This window comes from Phocoena sinus, chromosome 5, assembly GCF_008692025.1.
Source record: "Phocoena sinus isolate mPhoSin1 chromosome 5, mPhoSin1.pri, whole genome shotgun sequence".
In the NCBI taxonomy this organism is placed as follows: Eukaryota; Metazoa; Chordata; class Mammalia; order Artiodactyla; family Phocoenidae; genus Phocoena; species Phocoena sinus.
In genome coordinates this window covers 13,990,196-14,007,963 of record NC_045767.1, presented here as the reverse complement: position 1 = coordinate 14,007,963, position 17,768 = coordinate 13,990,196, and the positions used below count along the sequence as shown (strand labels likewise).

Genomic DNA, 17,768 nt, shown 5'->3' with positions numbered 1-17,768 from the left:
AGCCATAACTACTGAGCCTGCATGCCACAACTACTGAGCCCATGTGCCACAACTACTGAAGCCTGCGCCCCTAGAGCCCATGCTCTGCAACAAAGAGAAGCCACTGCAATAAGAAGCCCATGCACCACAACAGAGTGACACCTGCTCGCCGCAACTAGAGAAAGCCCACGCGCAGCAATGAAGACCCAATGCAGCCAAAAATAAGTAAATAAATAAATAAAATGTTTTAAAAGAACAAAATACTATTTACATTATCACCCCCCCCAAAAGAAATAGGTATAAATCTAACAAAATATGTACAAGATCTTTATGAGGAAACCTGCAAAACTCTGATGAAAGGAATAAAAAAACTAAATAAATGGAGGTAAACTCCATGTTTATGGGTAGAAGACTCAATACTCTCAAGATCGGGCACGAGCCATAGCTAACAGCGCGGACCCCAGAGATGGACATGAGACGCTAATGCTGCTGCTGCCGCCACCAAGAAGCCTGTGTGCGAGCATAGGTCACTATCCACACCTCCCTTCCGGGGAGCCTGTGCAGCCTGCCACTGCCAGGGTCCCGGGATCCAGGGAGAACTTTCCCGGGAGAATGCACGTCACACCACAGGCTGGTGCAATGTCCTGCTGGCCTCTGCCGCCACTGGCTCACCCCGCATCTGCACCCTTCCCTCCCCCCGCCCTGAGTGAGCCAGAGTCCCCGAAGCAGCTGCTCCTTTAGCCCCGTCCTGTGTGAGCGAAGAACAGACGCTCTCGGGCGACCTACACGTAGAGGCGGGGCCAAATCCAAAGCTGAGCCCTGGGAGCTGTGCGAACAAAGAAGAGAAAGGGAAATCATTCCCAGCAGCCTCAGAAGCAGCGGATTAAAGCTCCACAATCAACTTGATGTACCCTACATCTGTGGAATACATGAATAGACTACAAATCATCCCAAATTGAAGAGGTGAACTTTGAGAGCAAGATTTATTATTTTTTCCCCTTTTGCTCTTTTTGTGAGTGTATATGTGTATGCTTCTGTGTGAGATTTTGTCTGTATAGCTTTGCTGTCAACCATTTGTCCTAGGGTTCTATCTGTCTTTTTTTTTCTTTAAAAAAATTTTTTTTTCTTAATAATTTTTCTTTTAATAACTTTATTTTATTTTATCTTACCCTCTTTCTTTTCTTTCTTTCTTCCTTCCCTCCTTCCTTCCTTTCTTTTTCTTTCCTTCTTTCTTTCTTCCTTCCCTCCCTCCCTCCCTCATTCCTTTCTTCCTTCCTTCCTTCCCTCCTTCCTTCCTTCCTTCCTTTCCTTCCTTCCTTCCTTCCTTCCTTCCTTCCTTCCTTCCTTCTTCTCCCTTTTATTCTGAGCCGTGTGGATGAAAGGCTCTTGGTGCTGCAGCCAGGAGTCAGTGCTGTGCTTCTGAGGTGGGAGAGCCAACTTCAGGACACTGGTCCACAAGAGACCTCCCAGCTCCACATAATATCAAATGGTAAAAATCTCCCAGAGATCTCCATCTCAACACCGGCACCCAGCTTCACTCAACGACCAGCAAGCTACAGTGCTGGACACCCTATGCCAAACAACTAGCAAGACAGGAACAGAACCCCGCCCATTAGCAGAGAGGCTGCCTAAAATCATAGTAAGACCACAGACATCCCCCAAAACGACTCCAGACGTGGACCTGCCCACCAGAAAGACAAGATCCAGCCTCATCCACCAGAACACAGGCCCTAGTCCCCTCCACCAGGAAGCCTACACAACCCACTGAAACAACCTTAGCCACTGGGGACAGACACCAAAAACAACAGGAACTACGAACCTGCAGCCTGCAAAAAGGAGACCCCAAACACAGTAAGATAAGCAAAATGAGAAGGCAGAAAAACACACAGCAGATGAAGGAGCAAGATAAAAACCCACCAGACCTAACAAATGAAGAGGAAATAGGCAGTCTACCTGAAAAAGAATTCAGAATAATGATAGTAAAGATGATCCAAAATCTTGGAAATACAGAAAATGCAAGAAACATTTAACAGGGACCTAGAATAACTAAAGATGAAATAAACAACGATGAACAACACAATAAATGAAATTAAAAATACTCTAGAAGGGATCAATAGCAGAATAACTGAGGCAGAAAAACGGATAAGTGACCTGGAATATAAAATAGTGGAAATAACTACTGCAGAGCAGAATAAAGAAAAAAGAATGAAAAGAACTGAGGACAGTCTCAGAGACCTCTGGGACACCATTAAATGAACCAACATTCGAATTATAGGGGTTCCAGAATAAAAAGAGAAAAAGAAAGGGACTGAGAAAATATTTGAAGAGATTATAGTTGAAAACTTCCCTAATATGGGAAAGGAAATAGTTAATCAAGTCCAGGAAGCACAGAGAGTCCCATACAGGATAAATCCAAGGAGAAACACGCCAAGACATATTAATCAAACTGTCAAAAATTATATACAAAGAAAACATATTAAAAGCAGCAAGGGAGAAACAGCAAATAACACACAAGGGAATCCCCATAAGGTTAACAGCTGATCTTTCAGCAGAAACTCTGCAAGCCAGAAGGGACTGGCAGGACATATTTAAAGTGATGAAGGAGAAGAACCTGCAACCAAGATTACTCTACCAGTAAGGATCTCATTCAGATTTGAAGGAGAAATTAAAACCTTTACAGAGAAGCAAAAGTTGAGAGAGTTCAGCACCACCAAACCAGCTTTACAACAAATGCTAAAGGACCTTCTCTAGGCAAGAAACACAAGAAAAGGAAAACACCTACAATACCAAACCCAAAACAATTAAGAAAATGGGAATAGGAATGTACATAATGATAATTACCTTAAATGTAAATGGACTAAATGCTCCCACCAAAAGACACAGGCTGTCTTAATGGATACAAGAACAAGACGCATATATATGCTGTCTACAAGAGACCCAGTTCAGACCTAGACACACATACAGACTGAAAGTGAGGGGATGGAAAAAGATATTCCATGCAAATGGAAACCAAAAGAAAGCTGGAGTAGCAATTCTCATATCAGACAAAATAGACTTTAAAATAAAGACTGTAAGAAGAGACAAAGAAGGACACTACCTAATGATCAAGGGATCGATCCAAGAATAAGATATAACAATTACAAATATTTATGCACCCAACATAGGAGCACCTCAATACATAAGGCAAATGCTAATAGCCATAAAAGGGGAAATCGACAGAAACACAATAATAGTGGGGAACTTTAACACCCCACTTATACCAATGGACAGATCATCCAGACAGAAAATAAATAAGGAAGTACAAGCTTTAAGTGATACATTGAACAAGATGGACTTAATTGATATTTATAGGACATTCCATCCAAAAACAACAGAATACACATTTTTCTCAAGTGCTTATGGAACATTCTGCAGGATAGATCATATCTTGGGTCACAAATCAAGCCTTGGTAAATTTAAGAAAATTGAAATTGGATCAAGTATTTTTTCCGACCACAATGCTACGAGACTAGATATCAATTACAGGAAAAGTTCTGTAAAAAATACAAATACATGGAGGTTAAACTATACAGTATTTAATAACGAAGTGATCACTGAAGAAATCAAAGAGGAAATCAAAAAATACCTAGAATCAAATGACAATGGAAACACGATGACCCAAAACCTATGGGATGCAGCAAAAGCAGTTCTAAGAGGGAAGTTTATAGCAATACAATCCTACCTTAAGAAACAGGATACATCTCGAATAAACAACCTAACCTTGCACCTAAAGCAATTAGAGAAACAAGAACAAAAAATCCCCAAAGTTAGCAGAAGGAAAGAAATCATAAAGATCAGATCAGAAATAAGTAAAAAAGAAATGAAGGAAACGATAGCAAAGATCAATAAAACTAAAAGCTGGTTCTTTGAGAAGGTAAACAAAATTGATAAAACATTAGCCAGACTCATCCAGAAAAAATGGGAGAAGACTCAAATCAATAGAATTAGAAATGTAAAAGGAGAAGTAACAACTGACATTGCAGAAATACAAAAGATCATGAGAGATTACTACAAGCAACTCTATGCCAATAAAATGGACAACGTAGAAGAAATGGACAAATTCTTAGAAAAGCACAACCTGCCAAGACTGAATCAGGAAGAAATAGAAAATATGAACAGACCAATCACAAGCACTGAAATTGAAATTGTGATTAAAAATTTTCCAACAAACCAAAGCCTGGGGCCAGATGGCTTCACAGGCAAATTCTATCAAACTTTTAGAGAAGAGCTAACACCTGTCCTTCTCAAACTCTTCCAAAATATAGCAGAGGGGGGAACACTCCCAAACTCATTCTATGAGGCCACCATCACCTTGATACCAAAACCAGACAAGGATGTCACAAAGAAAGAAAACTACAGGCCAATATCACTGATGAACATAGATGCAAAAATTCTCAACAAAATACTAGCAAACAAAATCCAACAGCAGATTAAACGGATCATACACCATGATCAAGTGGGGTTTATTCCAGGAATGCAAGGATTCTTCAATATACACAAATCAATCAACGTGATACACCATATTAACAAATTGAAGGATAAAAACTATATGATAATCTCAATAGACGCAGAGAAATATTTCAACAAAATTCAACACCCATTTATGGTAAAAACCCTGCAGAAAGCAGGCATAGAGGGAACTTTCCTCAACATAATAAAGGCCATATATGACAAACCCACAGCCAACATCGTCCTCAATGGTGAAACACTGAAAGCATTTCCACTAAGATCAGGAACAAGACAAGGTTGCCCACTCTCACCACTCTTATTCAACATAGTTTTGGAAGTTTTAGCCACAGCAATCAGAGAAGAAAAGGAAATAAAAGGAATCCAAATCGGAAAAGAAGTAAAGCTGTCACTGTTTGCAGATGACATGATACTATACATAGAGAATCCTAAAGATACTACCAGAAAACTACTAGAGCTAATCAATGAATTTGGTAAAGTAGCAGGATACAAAATTAATGCACAGAAATCTCTGGCATTCCTGTACAGTAATGATGAAAAATCTGAAAGTGAAATCAAGAAAACACTCCCATTTACCATTGCAACAAAAAGAGTAAAATATCTAGAATAAACTTACCTAAGGAGAGAAAAGACCTGTATGCAGAAAATTATAAGACACTGATGAAAGAAATTAAAGATGATACAAATAGATGGAGAGATATACCATGTTCTTGGATTGGAAGAATCAACATTGTGAAAATGACTCTACTACCCAAAGCAATCTACAGATTCAATGCAATCCCTATCAAACTACCCACTGGCACTTTTCACAGAACTAGGACAAAAAATTTCACAATATGTATGGAAACACAAAAGACCCCGAATAGCCAAAGCAATCTTGAGAATGAAAAATGGAGCTGGAGGAATCAGGCTCTTGGACTTCAGACTATACTACAAAGCTACAGTAATCAAGACAGTATGGTACTGGCACAAAAACAGAAATATAGATAAATGGAACAGGATAGAAAGCCCAGAGATAAACCCACGCACATATGGTCACCTTATCTTTGATAAAGGAGGCAGGAATGTACAGTGGAGAAAGGACAGCCTCTTCAATAAGTGTGCTGGGAAAACTGGACAGGTACATGTAAAAGTATGAGATTAGATCACTCCCTAACACCATACACAAAAATAAATTCAAAATGGATTAAAGACCTAAATGTAAGGCCAGAAACTATCAAACTCTTAGAGGAAAACATAGGCAGGACACTCTATGACATAAATTACAGCAAGATCCTTTTTGACCTACCTCCCAGAGAAATGGAAATAAAAATAAACAAATGGGACCTAACAGAACTTAAAAGCTTTTGCACAGCAAAGAAAAACATAAACAAGACCAAAAGACAACACTCACAATGGGAGAAAATATTTGCAAATGAAGCAACTGACAAAGGATTAATCTCCAAAATTTACAAGCATCTCATGCAGCTCAATAACAAAAAAAAAACAACCCAATCCAAAAATCGGCGGAAGACCTAAATAGACATTTCTCCAAGAAGATATACAGACTGCCAACAAACACATGAAAGAATTGTCGACATCTTTAATCATTAGAGAAATGCAAATCAAAACTATAATGAGATATCATCTCTCACCAGTCAGAATGGCCATCATCAAAAAATCTAGAAACAATAAATGCTGGAGAGGGTGTGGAGAAAAGGGAACACTCTTGCACTGCTGGTGGGAATGTGAATGGGTTCAGCCACTATGGAGAACAGTATGGAGGTTCCTTAAAAAACTATAAATAGAACTACCATATGACCCAGCAATCCCACTACTGGGCATATACCCTGAGAAAACCATAATTCAAAAACAATCATGTACCAAAATGTTCATTGCAGCTCTATGTACTATAGCCCGGAGATGGAAACAACCTAAGTGTCCATCATCAGATGAATGGATAAAGAAGATGTGGCACATATGTACAATGGAATATTACTCAGCCATATAAAGAAACAAAACTGAGCTATTTGTAATGCGGTGGGTGGATCTAGAGTCTGTTATACAGAGTGAAGTAAGTCAGAAAGAGAAAGACAAATACCATATGCTAACACATATATATGGAATTTAACTAGAAAAAAAATGTCATGAAGAACCTAGGGGTAAGACAGGAATAAAGACACAGACCTTCTAGAGAATGGACTTGAGGATATGGGGAGTGGGAAGGGTAAGCTGTGACAAAGCGAGAGAGAGGCGTGGACATATACAGACTACCAAATGTAAGGTAGATAGCTAGTGGGAAGCAGCCCCATAGCACAGGGAGATCAGCTCGGTGCTTTGTGACCAACTAGAGGGGTGGGATAAGGAGGGTAGGAGGGAGGGAGATGCAAGAGGCAAGAGATATGGGGACATATGTATATGTATAACTGATTCACTTTGTTATAAAGCAGAAACTAGCACACCATTGTAAAGCAGTTATACTCCAATAAAGGTGTAAAAAAAAAAATACTGTCAAGATATCAGTTGTTCATCCCAACTTGATCTACATATTCCATAAAATTTCAATTAAAAAATCCACATAGAAATAGATCCACATAAATGTAGTCAAATGGTCTTTGATAAAGGAGCAAAAATAATCTTTTTAACTAATGGTGCCGGCACAATTGGACATTCACATGCAAAAATTAAGTCTAGACATAGATCTTACACCCTTCACGAAAGATAACTCAAAATGCATCACAGACCTAAACGTAAAACACAAAACTATAGAACTCCTTTATAAAACTATAAAAATAACAGGAGAAAATCTACCTGATCTTGGATTGGGTAGTGACTTTTTAGATACAACACCAAAAGCAAAATTTGAGAAGGAAGAAATCAATAAGCTGGACTGCATTAAAATGAAAAACTTTTGCTCTGTGAGCGACACTGTCAAGTGGATGGAAAGACAAGCCCCAGATTGGCAGAAAGTATTTACAAAAGACACAACTGATAAAGGACTATTATGCAAAATATACAAAGAACCTTTAAAACTCAACAACAAACCTGGTTAGAAAATGGGCCAAAGACAAACAGACACTTCAACAAAGAAGGTGTATAAATGGCAAATAAGCACATGAAGATAGTCCACATCATATTATCAGCAGGGAATTGCTAAGTAAGACAACGGTGAGATTCTACTACATACCTATTAGAATGGCCGAATTCCAGGACACTGACAACACTAATAAATGCTGGTGAGAATGTGAAGTAACAGGAACTCTCATTCATTGATGGTAGGAATGCAAAATGGTACAGCCACCTTGGAAGACAGTTTGGAAGTTTCTAACAAACCTAAACATACTCTTACCATACAATCTAGCAGTCACCCTCCTTGGTACTTACCCAAAGGAGCTGAAAACTTATGTCCACACAAAAACCTTCTCATGGATGTTTAGAACAGCTTTATTCATAATTGCAAAAACTTGGAAGCAGCCAGAACATCCTTCAGTAGGCAAATGGATAAACTGTGGTATATTCAGAAAATGGAATATTATTCAGTGGAAAAAAGAAATGAGCTATCAAACCATGAAGAGACATGGAGGAACCTTAAATGCACATTACTAAGTGAAGGGATCCAATCTGAAAAGGCTACAAATTTCAACTATTCGACATTCTGGAAAAGGAAAACTATGGAGGAGATAAAAAGACCCGTTGTTGTTTCTAGGGGTTGGGGGGAGGAAGAGATGAACAGGTGGAACACAGGATTTTTCGGGAGGTGAAAATACTGTGTATGATACTCTAATGATGGCTACATCTTATTTTACATTTGTCCAAACCCGTAGAATATCCAACACCAAGAGAGAACACTAATGTAGCTATGGACTTTGGGTGATTATGACGTGTCAGTGTGGGTTTGTCAGTTGTAACAAATGTACCACTCTGATGGGAGTTGTGCTGGATGTTGATAGTGGGGGAAGCTATTGTGTGGGGAGCAAGGCATGCAGATGGTATGACGGAGCTCTCTATACCTTTCACGCAATTTGCCGTAACCCTAGTACTCCTCTGAAAGATAAAGTCTTTATATTAAAAAAAAGAAAAAAAAAAATCTGAAAGAGTTCATTACCACTAGATCTGCCCAGCAAGAAATGCTAAAGATAGTCCTCAGTTTGAAATGAATGGACACTAGACAGTAACATGAAGCCATCTGAAGAAAGAAAGAACTTTGGTAAGAGTTTTGTTGTAATTTAATTTGTAACTCCATTTTTTACTTTATATGTTATTTAAAAGACAAATGTATTAAAAAATTACTAATCTATGTTGTTGGGTATATAGTGTATAAAGATGTAATTTATGACATCAGTAACAGAAAGTGGGGAACAGAGGTGTATAAGAGCAGAGTTTTTGTTAAGTGTAATCCTCATGATAACCACAAAGAAAATATCTATAGAATATATATAAAAGGAAATGAGAAGGGATCAAAATATTTTATTCAAAAGGAAAAGAAATAACACAAAAGTTAGGCAATAAGAGAGGAAAGGAGGAACAGCAAATCTATAAGGCATATAGAAAACCAATAACAAAATGGCAGGTCCTTCCTTACCAGTAATTACTTTAAATATGAATAGATTGCATTTTCCAATCAGAAGGCAGAGATTGGCAGAATGGATTAAAAACATGATCCAACTGTATACTGTCTACAAGAGACTCATGTTAGATTCAAAGACACAAATAGATTGAAAGTGAAAAGATGCAAATTTAAGAGAGCTGGGGTGGCTATTTTAATATCAAACAAAATACACTTTAAATCCAAAAAAATTATAAGAACTAAGGACATTATATATTAATAGAAGTTTCATTATAAACATTTATGTGACTAATAGCCCCTCGGGAGTTATATGAAGCAAAAACTGACAGAATTGAGAGGAGAAATAAATAGTTCTACAAGAATAGTTGGAGATTTCAATACCCTGATTTCAGTAATGCATAGATCATCTCAACATAAGATGATTAACAAAATAGAGGACTTGAGCAACATAATAAGCCAATTAGACCTAACAGACATTTATAGAATATTTCACCCAGCAATAGAAGAATACAAATTCATAAGTACATGTGGGACATTCTCCACAATAGACCATATGTTAGGCTGTAACAGAAGTTTCAATAGATTTTAAAAGAAATGTCACACAAGGTATCTTCTCTGACCACAGTAGGATGATGTTAGAAATCCCTAACAGAAGGAAAACGAAAATTCACAAATATGTAGAAATTAAACAACACATTCTTAAGTACCCCATGGGTCAAAGAAGAAATTGCAATGGAAATTACAGTTGGCCCTCCATATCCATGGGTTTCGCATCCATGAAGGGTTCTGTAACCAATCCTCCATGAATACTGAGGGATGACTGTACTTAGAGATTAATGAAAGTGGAAACACAGCATACCACATCTTATGGGGTGCAGGAAAATTATAACTAAAAAAAGAGAAAAGAAGAGAAATCACATTTAAAAAGAAGAGAAATCACAAATCAGTAGCCTAACATTTTACCTTAAGGAATTCAAAAAGGAAGAGCAAACTAAAAACAAAGATAGCAGAAGGAAAGAAATATTAAAGATTAGAGTAAAAATAAACAATATAGAGAAGAGTAAAACAGTAGAGAAAATCAGTGAAATCAAAAGTTGGTTCTTTAAGAAGATCAACAAACTGACAAGCCTTTCTTTAGCTAGACTGCCAAGGGAAAAAAAGAAGATATAAGTAACTAAAATCAGAAATGAAAATGGAGACATTACTACTGACCTTATAGAGATAGAAGGGATCCTAAGAGAATACTATGAACAAATTACTATACATCAACAAATTAGGTAATGTAGAAGGAATGCATAAATTCCTTGAAACATATAAATTACTTAAACTGATTCAATAAGAAGTAGAAGATTCGACCCACCTATAAGAAGTAAAGAGATCAAATCAGGAATCAAAAATCCCTAACAAAGAAAGTTCTGGACCAAATTGCTTCACTACCAAATTGCTTCACTACCAAAGTTCTACCAAATAGTTGAAGAAGAATTAACACTAACTCTCTTCAGACTCCTTCAAAAAATTGAAGAGAAGAGAATATTTATTCTCTGAGGCCTGCATTACCCTAATACCAAAACTATATAAAGATATCACAAGAAAATAAAATTATATGCCAGTATCCCTATGAATATAGATGCATATGTCCTCAACAAAATATTAGCAAATGAAATCCAATAGCATAATAAAATGATTATTCACCATGGCAAGCGGGATTTATCCCAGTAGTACAAGAGTGATTCAATATAAGAAAATCAACATTATACATCGTATTAATAGAACTAAGGGGAAAACTACATAATCATATCAATTGACATAGGAAAGGACAAAATCCAACTTCCTTTTATGATTAAAACCTCTTAGAAAACTAGGATTAGAGGGGAAATTCCTTACATGAAAAAAGCATTTATGAGAAACCCATGGCTGGCATTATACTCAATGGTGAAAGACTGAAAGCTGTCCCCCTAAGATCAGGAACAAGACAGGGATACACGCTTTTGCCATTGGTATTCACTGTTGTGCTGGAAGTCCTAGCCAGAACTAATAGAGAAGAAAATGAAAGAAAAGACATCAAATATGAAAGGAAGAGGTAAATCTATCTCTAGTCACAAATATGATTCTATAAATAGAAAATTACAAAGAATCAACAAGAAAGAAACTGAAGCTAATAAACAAATTTGGCAAAGTTACACTGTATAAAATACACATAAATCAGCTTGTGTTTCTATATGCAGCATTGAATGATTTGAAAAGGAAATTTAAAAAGCTATTCTATTTACATTAGCGTCTAAAAATTAAATACTTAGGAATAAATCTAACCAAGGAGGTGAAAGACTTATACACTGAAAACTACAAAACACATTGCTGAAAAAATTATAGGAGACCTAAATAAATGGAAAGACAATCCATTTCCGTGGATAGGAAGACTTAACATTGTTAAGACATTATTACAATCCAAAGTGATCTATAGATTCAACACAATCCCTACAAAAATTCCAATAGCCTTTTTCACAAAAATGGAAAAGCTGATCCTCAAATTTATATGGAATTGCAAGGAGCCCTGAAAAGCCCAAATGACCTTAAAAAGAAGAATAAAATCAGAGGACCAACACTTCCCAACTTTGAAAGTTACTACAAGGCTACAATAATTAAAACAGTATGGTTTTGGCATAAGGACAGATGTATAGACAAATGGAATAGAGAGTCTAGAAATAAAATCTGTCATGTATGGTCAGTTTATTTTCTACAAGGGTGCTGAGACTGTTCAGTGAAGGAGAGGGTCATCTTTTTAACAAATGTTGCTGGGAAAACTGGATATACAACGTGTGAAAAGATGGGATCCATACTTTATACCAGATACCGAAAAATTAAAATTGATCAAAGATCTAAACTTAACAGCTAAAACTGTAAAACTCTTAGAAGAAAATGTAGGGGAACATCTTTATGACCCTAGATTTGACAGTGGTTTCTTGAGCATGACACCAAAAACACAGACAATAAAAGAGAAAAATTGATAAATTTTACTTCATCATAATTATAAACTTTTGTGTATCAAAGGAAACTATCAGAGTGAAGAGACAACCTACTGAATAGGAGAAAATATTTGCAAATTATATATCTGATAACGGGTTAATATTCCAAATATATAGAAGTCTCCCAAAAAACCCAATTCAAAAATTGGGAAAGGATTTGAATAGACATTTCTCCAGAGAAGATATACAAATGGCCAATAAACCCATGAAAATGTGTGCAATATCATTAATCATTAGAGAAATGCAAATCAAAAACCACAATGAGATATCTCTTCATACCCATTAGGATGGTGTTATGGACTGAATTGTCTCTCTGAAATTATATGCTGAAACCCTAACCCCCCTGCTTGACTGTATTTGAGATAGGGCCTTTAAGGAGATAATTAAGGTTAAATGAAACCATACGATGGGGCCCTAATCTGACCTTATAAGAAGAGGAAGAGACACCAGAGATCTCTCTCTTTCTGCGTGTAGACAGAGGAAAGGCCATGTGAGGACACAATGAGAAGGTGGTTCTCTGTAAGCCAGGAAGAGAGGCCTCCCCAGAAACCAACACTGCTGGCACTATGATCTTGGACTTCTAGCCTCCAGAACTAAATTTCTATTGTGTAAGCCGTCCGGTCTGTGGTATCTTGTTATGGCAGCTGAGCTGACTAATACAGATATGTATAATCAAAAAAACTGAAAGCAAATGTTTGTGTGGATGTGGAGAAATTAGAACCCTGTGCATTGCTCTTGGAAATATAAAATGCTGCAGCCATTGTAGAAAGCAGTTTGGCATTTTCTCAAAATGGTAAAACACAGAACTAACACATGACCCAGCTATTTGACTCGTAGGTATATATCCAAAAGAATTGAAAAGAGGGAGTTGAACAGATATTTTTATGCCATGTTTATAGCAGCATTATTCATAATAGCCAGAAGGTGGAAACAACACTAGAGTCCATCAGCAGATGACTAGATAAACATAGTAGGTATATACATACAATGGAATATGATTCAACCATATAAAAGAATGAAATTTTGATTTCAGCTTTAACATGGATGGACCTTGAGAACATGCTTAGTGATATAAGGCAGACTGAGAAGGATGAATATAGTATGTTTCCACTTATATGAGGTACCTAGAATAGTCAAAGACAAAGTAAAATAGAGGTTACTGGGGACTGCAGGGAGAGGGAAAGGGGTTATTCATTATTTAATGGATAGAGTTTTTGTTGGGGATGATAAAGAAGGTTTTGGTAGAGGTAGTGGTAATAGTTATATAACATTGTGAATATTTAATGCTGACGAGTAATACACTTAAGAATGGCTAAAATTACAAATATCATATATATTTTACAACACACACAAACTCCTAAAAAATAACCCAGCACTGATTTCATTAGATAAGTGTTTAGGTATGAGTGGGAATTACTAGGCTCATGGTGACAAATACAAAGTTTCCAAAATTCTTATTTTTGCATGAAAGCTCGAATTTTTCCTGAACGTTACAGACTCATTTTGTTCATTTTCAAGGAAATGTTTGACACAAAGCGAAGTCTGAATAACCATAATTTGTTGGCTATTCTTCTAATTAAAAGTGGTATTCCATGAAAAAAACAGTTTGGCTCACAATTTTATCGCATGAGTGCTTTAAGACAACTGTTGTAGTTAGTACTGCTGTAACAAATATGCCATAGGCCAGGGAGCTTAAACAACAAACATTTATTTCTCACAGATCCAAGATTAAGGTGCCAACAGATCCCATATCTGGTGAGGGCCTGCTTCCTAGTTTGCAGATGGCCATCTTGTTGTATCCTCACATGGCAGAGAGCAGAAAGAGAAGAAGGAAGCTCTCTTGTGTCTCCTCTCATAAGGGCACTTATCCCACTCATGAGAGCTCTAGTGTCATGACTTATTTTACATCCTAGTACCGTCACATTGGGGGTTAGGAATTCAACAAACATTTAGTTCATAACAACAGTCATCATATTTTGATATGCTACAAAAGTGCTTTTCTCCCCCTAATTGTTATAAAAAGCACATAGCATGAAATATTCATCATCTTAACCATTTTTAGGAGTACAGTTCAGTGGTGTTAAGTATATTCACGTTGTTGTGAAATATCTCAAGTGTTCTCATTTTGCAAAACTAAAGCTTCTGTCCCATCTTGTCACACACAATGAGATGTACTCAAGTGTTGAGATTTCATAAAGTTAATTTTTTTTTTTTTTTTTTGCTTCATCAAGGAACTCTTAAGGTGAAACGCATTAAAATTTTTTTTTCAAGTACATAGCAGTGAATAGTATAACCACTAGTAAGTAAAGTTTGGTGCCACTGACTCAGTTTGCATCAGCAGTTTTATATACCATTGTTTAGTACTATCAGTACAGATGTAAACACAGTGAAATAATGTCTAAGTATTGTTGTGAAAATAGTTTTGACCTTGCAGACTTTCTGAAAGGTTCTTGGGAACCCCTCCAAGCATCTACAGACCACACATTGAGAACCACTGATTTAGAGCAGTCTTAGGAAGATCATTGTGGTGGCAGTATAGAGGAGGGAGATTGAAAAAACAAGGAGACCAATTCAAGTGAAAGAGGAGGAAAGCCTCAATTTGAATAACAGAGTGAAGATGAAAAGGAAAAGATAGATACAGGCGAAATTTCAGAAGTGAAATTGATTTACAGAATTACAGGTATGTCTTTAGGATAATGAAAATATTGCCTTTGTGCCAGATTTTATACACTTATTCAATTTATATCATTAACCTAATTACTCATGAAAATTGAAAATTTCCCCAGTACTATAAGAAAAAACAAATATAAACTAAATTAATAATGTATCTGGAAGAGAAGAGTAAGCTAGCTAGTCAGTTATCTGCTTCTACTTATTGTTTTAGTTTGAGAATTTATGACCATGTCCTTTATCAACTTCTGAATTTACCCATGTGTTGAACATAGATAGCAATTCATATGTAGATCTGTGTATCATTAGTTTAGGAGAGTTTTAGGGACTAATGCCTTTTCCACTGCTCAGAATCTCAGTAAACAAATAGTACAAATTGGTTTAAACACTTGGTTCTTGATATTTCAGTTTGAAGGCTTTTTTCCCCCTCCTCAAACAGCAGTTCAAATGCTTCGCCTTCAGAAGGTGCACCACTAGTAGGAAGTTATGGATGTACTCCTCATTCATTACCAAAGTTCCAGCATCCTTCTCACGAACTTTTGAAGGAAAATGGCTTTACCCAACAAGTGTATCACAAGTATCGTAGAAGATGCCTAAGTGGTAAGAGCCTTCCTTTATATAGCTATCTTTAAAATTAAAACATAATTCTAAAAAATTCAAGTTGTGACATTTAATATCAGGTTAAAATAGTCCTTTGTTAAAATTGCCTTAAGTAAATGTGTTCATATATATTCTTTATTCATGTATTTTGTAGCTTAGACACATTAGGAAATAAAGCTTACTATATTCTTGTTACTATTGACAAATGCTTAAATTTGAGCAGTGAGTCAGAAAATGGATTATTTGTTCTTTGTTTAAAAGAAACCCAATTGGGGATTAATATGTTTCAACTTTCTTTATTTTATGCTATGTAAAACATCTGCTGTTTCGACTTTTTCCAGAGAGAAAACACTTGGGAATTGGCCAGTCCCAAGAAATGAATACCCTCTTTCGTTTCTGGTCCTTTTTCCTCAGAGATCACTTCAATAAAACAATGTATGAGGAATTTAGACAACTTGCTTGGGAAGATGCAAAAGAAAATTACAGGTCAAATATTTTCTCATATTTTTACACTTGGAGGGAATTTTTTAAAAATACTAAAAACTGGTATGGAAGTAGCCTGATTTTGAACTGTGAAAGTACCACGTGATAACTGGGAGAAAGACTGTGTTAGTTTTCTATTGCTGCATAGCAAATTACCCCAGAACGCAGAAGCTTAAAACAACGAATATTTATTAGTTCATAGTTTCTAAGGGTCAAGACTCCAGAAACAGCTTAGCTGGGTGGCTCTGGTTCAGTTCTCTCATAGGATTGCAGTCAAGGTATTGGACAGGGCTGCAGTCTCTGAAGACTTGACTCAGGCTAGAGCATCTTCTTCAAGCTCATTCACTTGGATATTGGCAGGAGGCTTCAATACCTTGGCACATAGGTCTCCCCATAGGGCATTTCACGATGTGACTTCACCCAGAGTGAATGATCTAAGAAAGGGGGAGAACTTCCAAGATGAACGCTTTGGTGTCTTACTTAACCTGCACTTGAAAGTGACATCACTTCTGCCATATTACAGTGTTCACACAGACCAACCCTGGTATAATGTAGGAGGGGACTACACAAGTTTGTGGGTATCATGTTTGGAACCATGTTAGGGGCTGGTACAAAGGCCAAATGTAATTTGAAAGACAGAGTTTTCTCTCTCTTGCCCCTACCATTACAGATTTCCCTTGGATGTGCATATACATCCTCAAATTGTTACATGCTTAGAGCCAAACCAGTTAAGATTCCTTGAGACAAGAAAAAATAAGGTCTCTCATGATACATCCTGACACACCTGTTCAGTCTCATTTTTTCCTACTACAGTTGACTGTTCAACAATACCAGTTTGAACTGAATGGGTCCACTTATATGCAACATTTTTTCCATAGTAAATACTACAGTACTACATAATCCATGGTTGCTTGAATCTGTGGATGAGGAACTATGGATATGGAGGAACCGTGTATACAGAGGGCCAACTTTTAAGTTATACTCAGATTTTTAACTGTGGGAGGGTTGGCGCTCCTAAAGTGCATGTTGTTCAAGGGTCAACTGTAGTCCTCTAGGCAACCGTGGTACTGAACTACATGTTCTCCAAATGAACCGAGCTCTCTAGCCTCTGGACATCTGTACATATTCTTACCTCTGCTTATTCTTCTCTTCATCCTCCCTCTGCTTTGCTAACTCTTCTTTTTGTCTAGGTTAGATCTTGCTTCCATGAGGAATGTTCAGGGTAATTTGTGCCAATAGGGCTGAATTGAGAACAGACCAAGAGGATGAGAAGGAACATGAAATGGATTCATGCAAGCTAAGCTATTCATTCTTGGGAAAAGGGAGGAAGGAAGATGATATGGAAGAAGAAAAAAGATAATTTTCCACTCAGTATTTACCTAAATTTACCCTTCTTCAGGTTCTAAAAATGGATTCCTCTTGTAAAGCTCAAATAAGAATCTATTGTTAATCAATATTGTGATCAAGAGGAATACAAGATATGCAAATAAATTTCTTTGAAAAAAAATATACATTTGCACTGACTTGTGTAAAAATAAAGCCCATTTAGTTTTCATCTAGAATCTTGATCTTGATCAGGAATGATAAATAAATGGCATGTGTACCTCTTTTTCCCTCTTCTCTGTTCATTACTGACATCTCTAAATCAATCCCAGCATTGTTTAATATTATTCTTGAATTCAGATTTATAGTCTTTCTTATCACAGCTTTGATAGCTACTGCCAGTTTATCAGAGTTGGCACTGAAGGCAATATTTGCCATTACTTTCTTTCAAAATTTTTTATTTTATGTTGGGATGTAGTTGATTTACAATGTTGTGTTAGTTTCAGGTGTACAGCAAAGTGATTCAGTTATACGTATACATATAATCCATTCTTTTTCAGATTCTTTCCCATATAGTTTGAGTAGAGTTTCCGGTGCTAGTAGGTCCTTGTTAATTATCTATTTTATCTACAGTGGTG

At 36.7% G+C, this 17,768-nt stretch overlaps 1 protein-coding gene across 4 annotated transcripts in view; it reads left to right on the top strand.

The window, feature by feature from the left end:
* The window catches only part of LARP1B (La ribonucleoprotein 1B), a 125,018-nt gene that overhangs the window by 100,070 nt on the left and 7,180 nt on the right, over nucleotides 1-17,768 (top strand). For 3 of the 4 annotated variants that reach the window (XM_032632605.1, XM_032632602.1, XM_032632603.1), the window contains exons 15-16: nucleotides 15,164-15,324; nucleotides 15,666-15,810. The exons of the other annotated variant lie outside the window; for it this stretch is intronic. In XM_032632605.1, coding sequence (XP_032488496.1) covers nucleotides 15,164-15,324; nucleotides 15,666-15,810 — 306 coding nt within the window. The remainder of the gene's footprint in view (nucleotides 1-15,163; nucleotides 15,325-15,665; nucleotides 15,811-17,768) is intronic. 4 annotated transcript variants of the gene reach the window in all.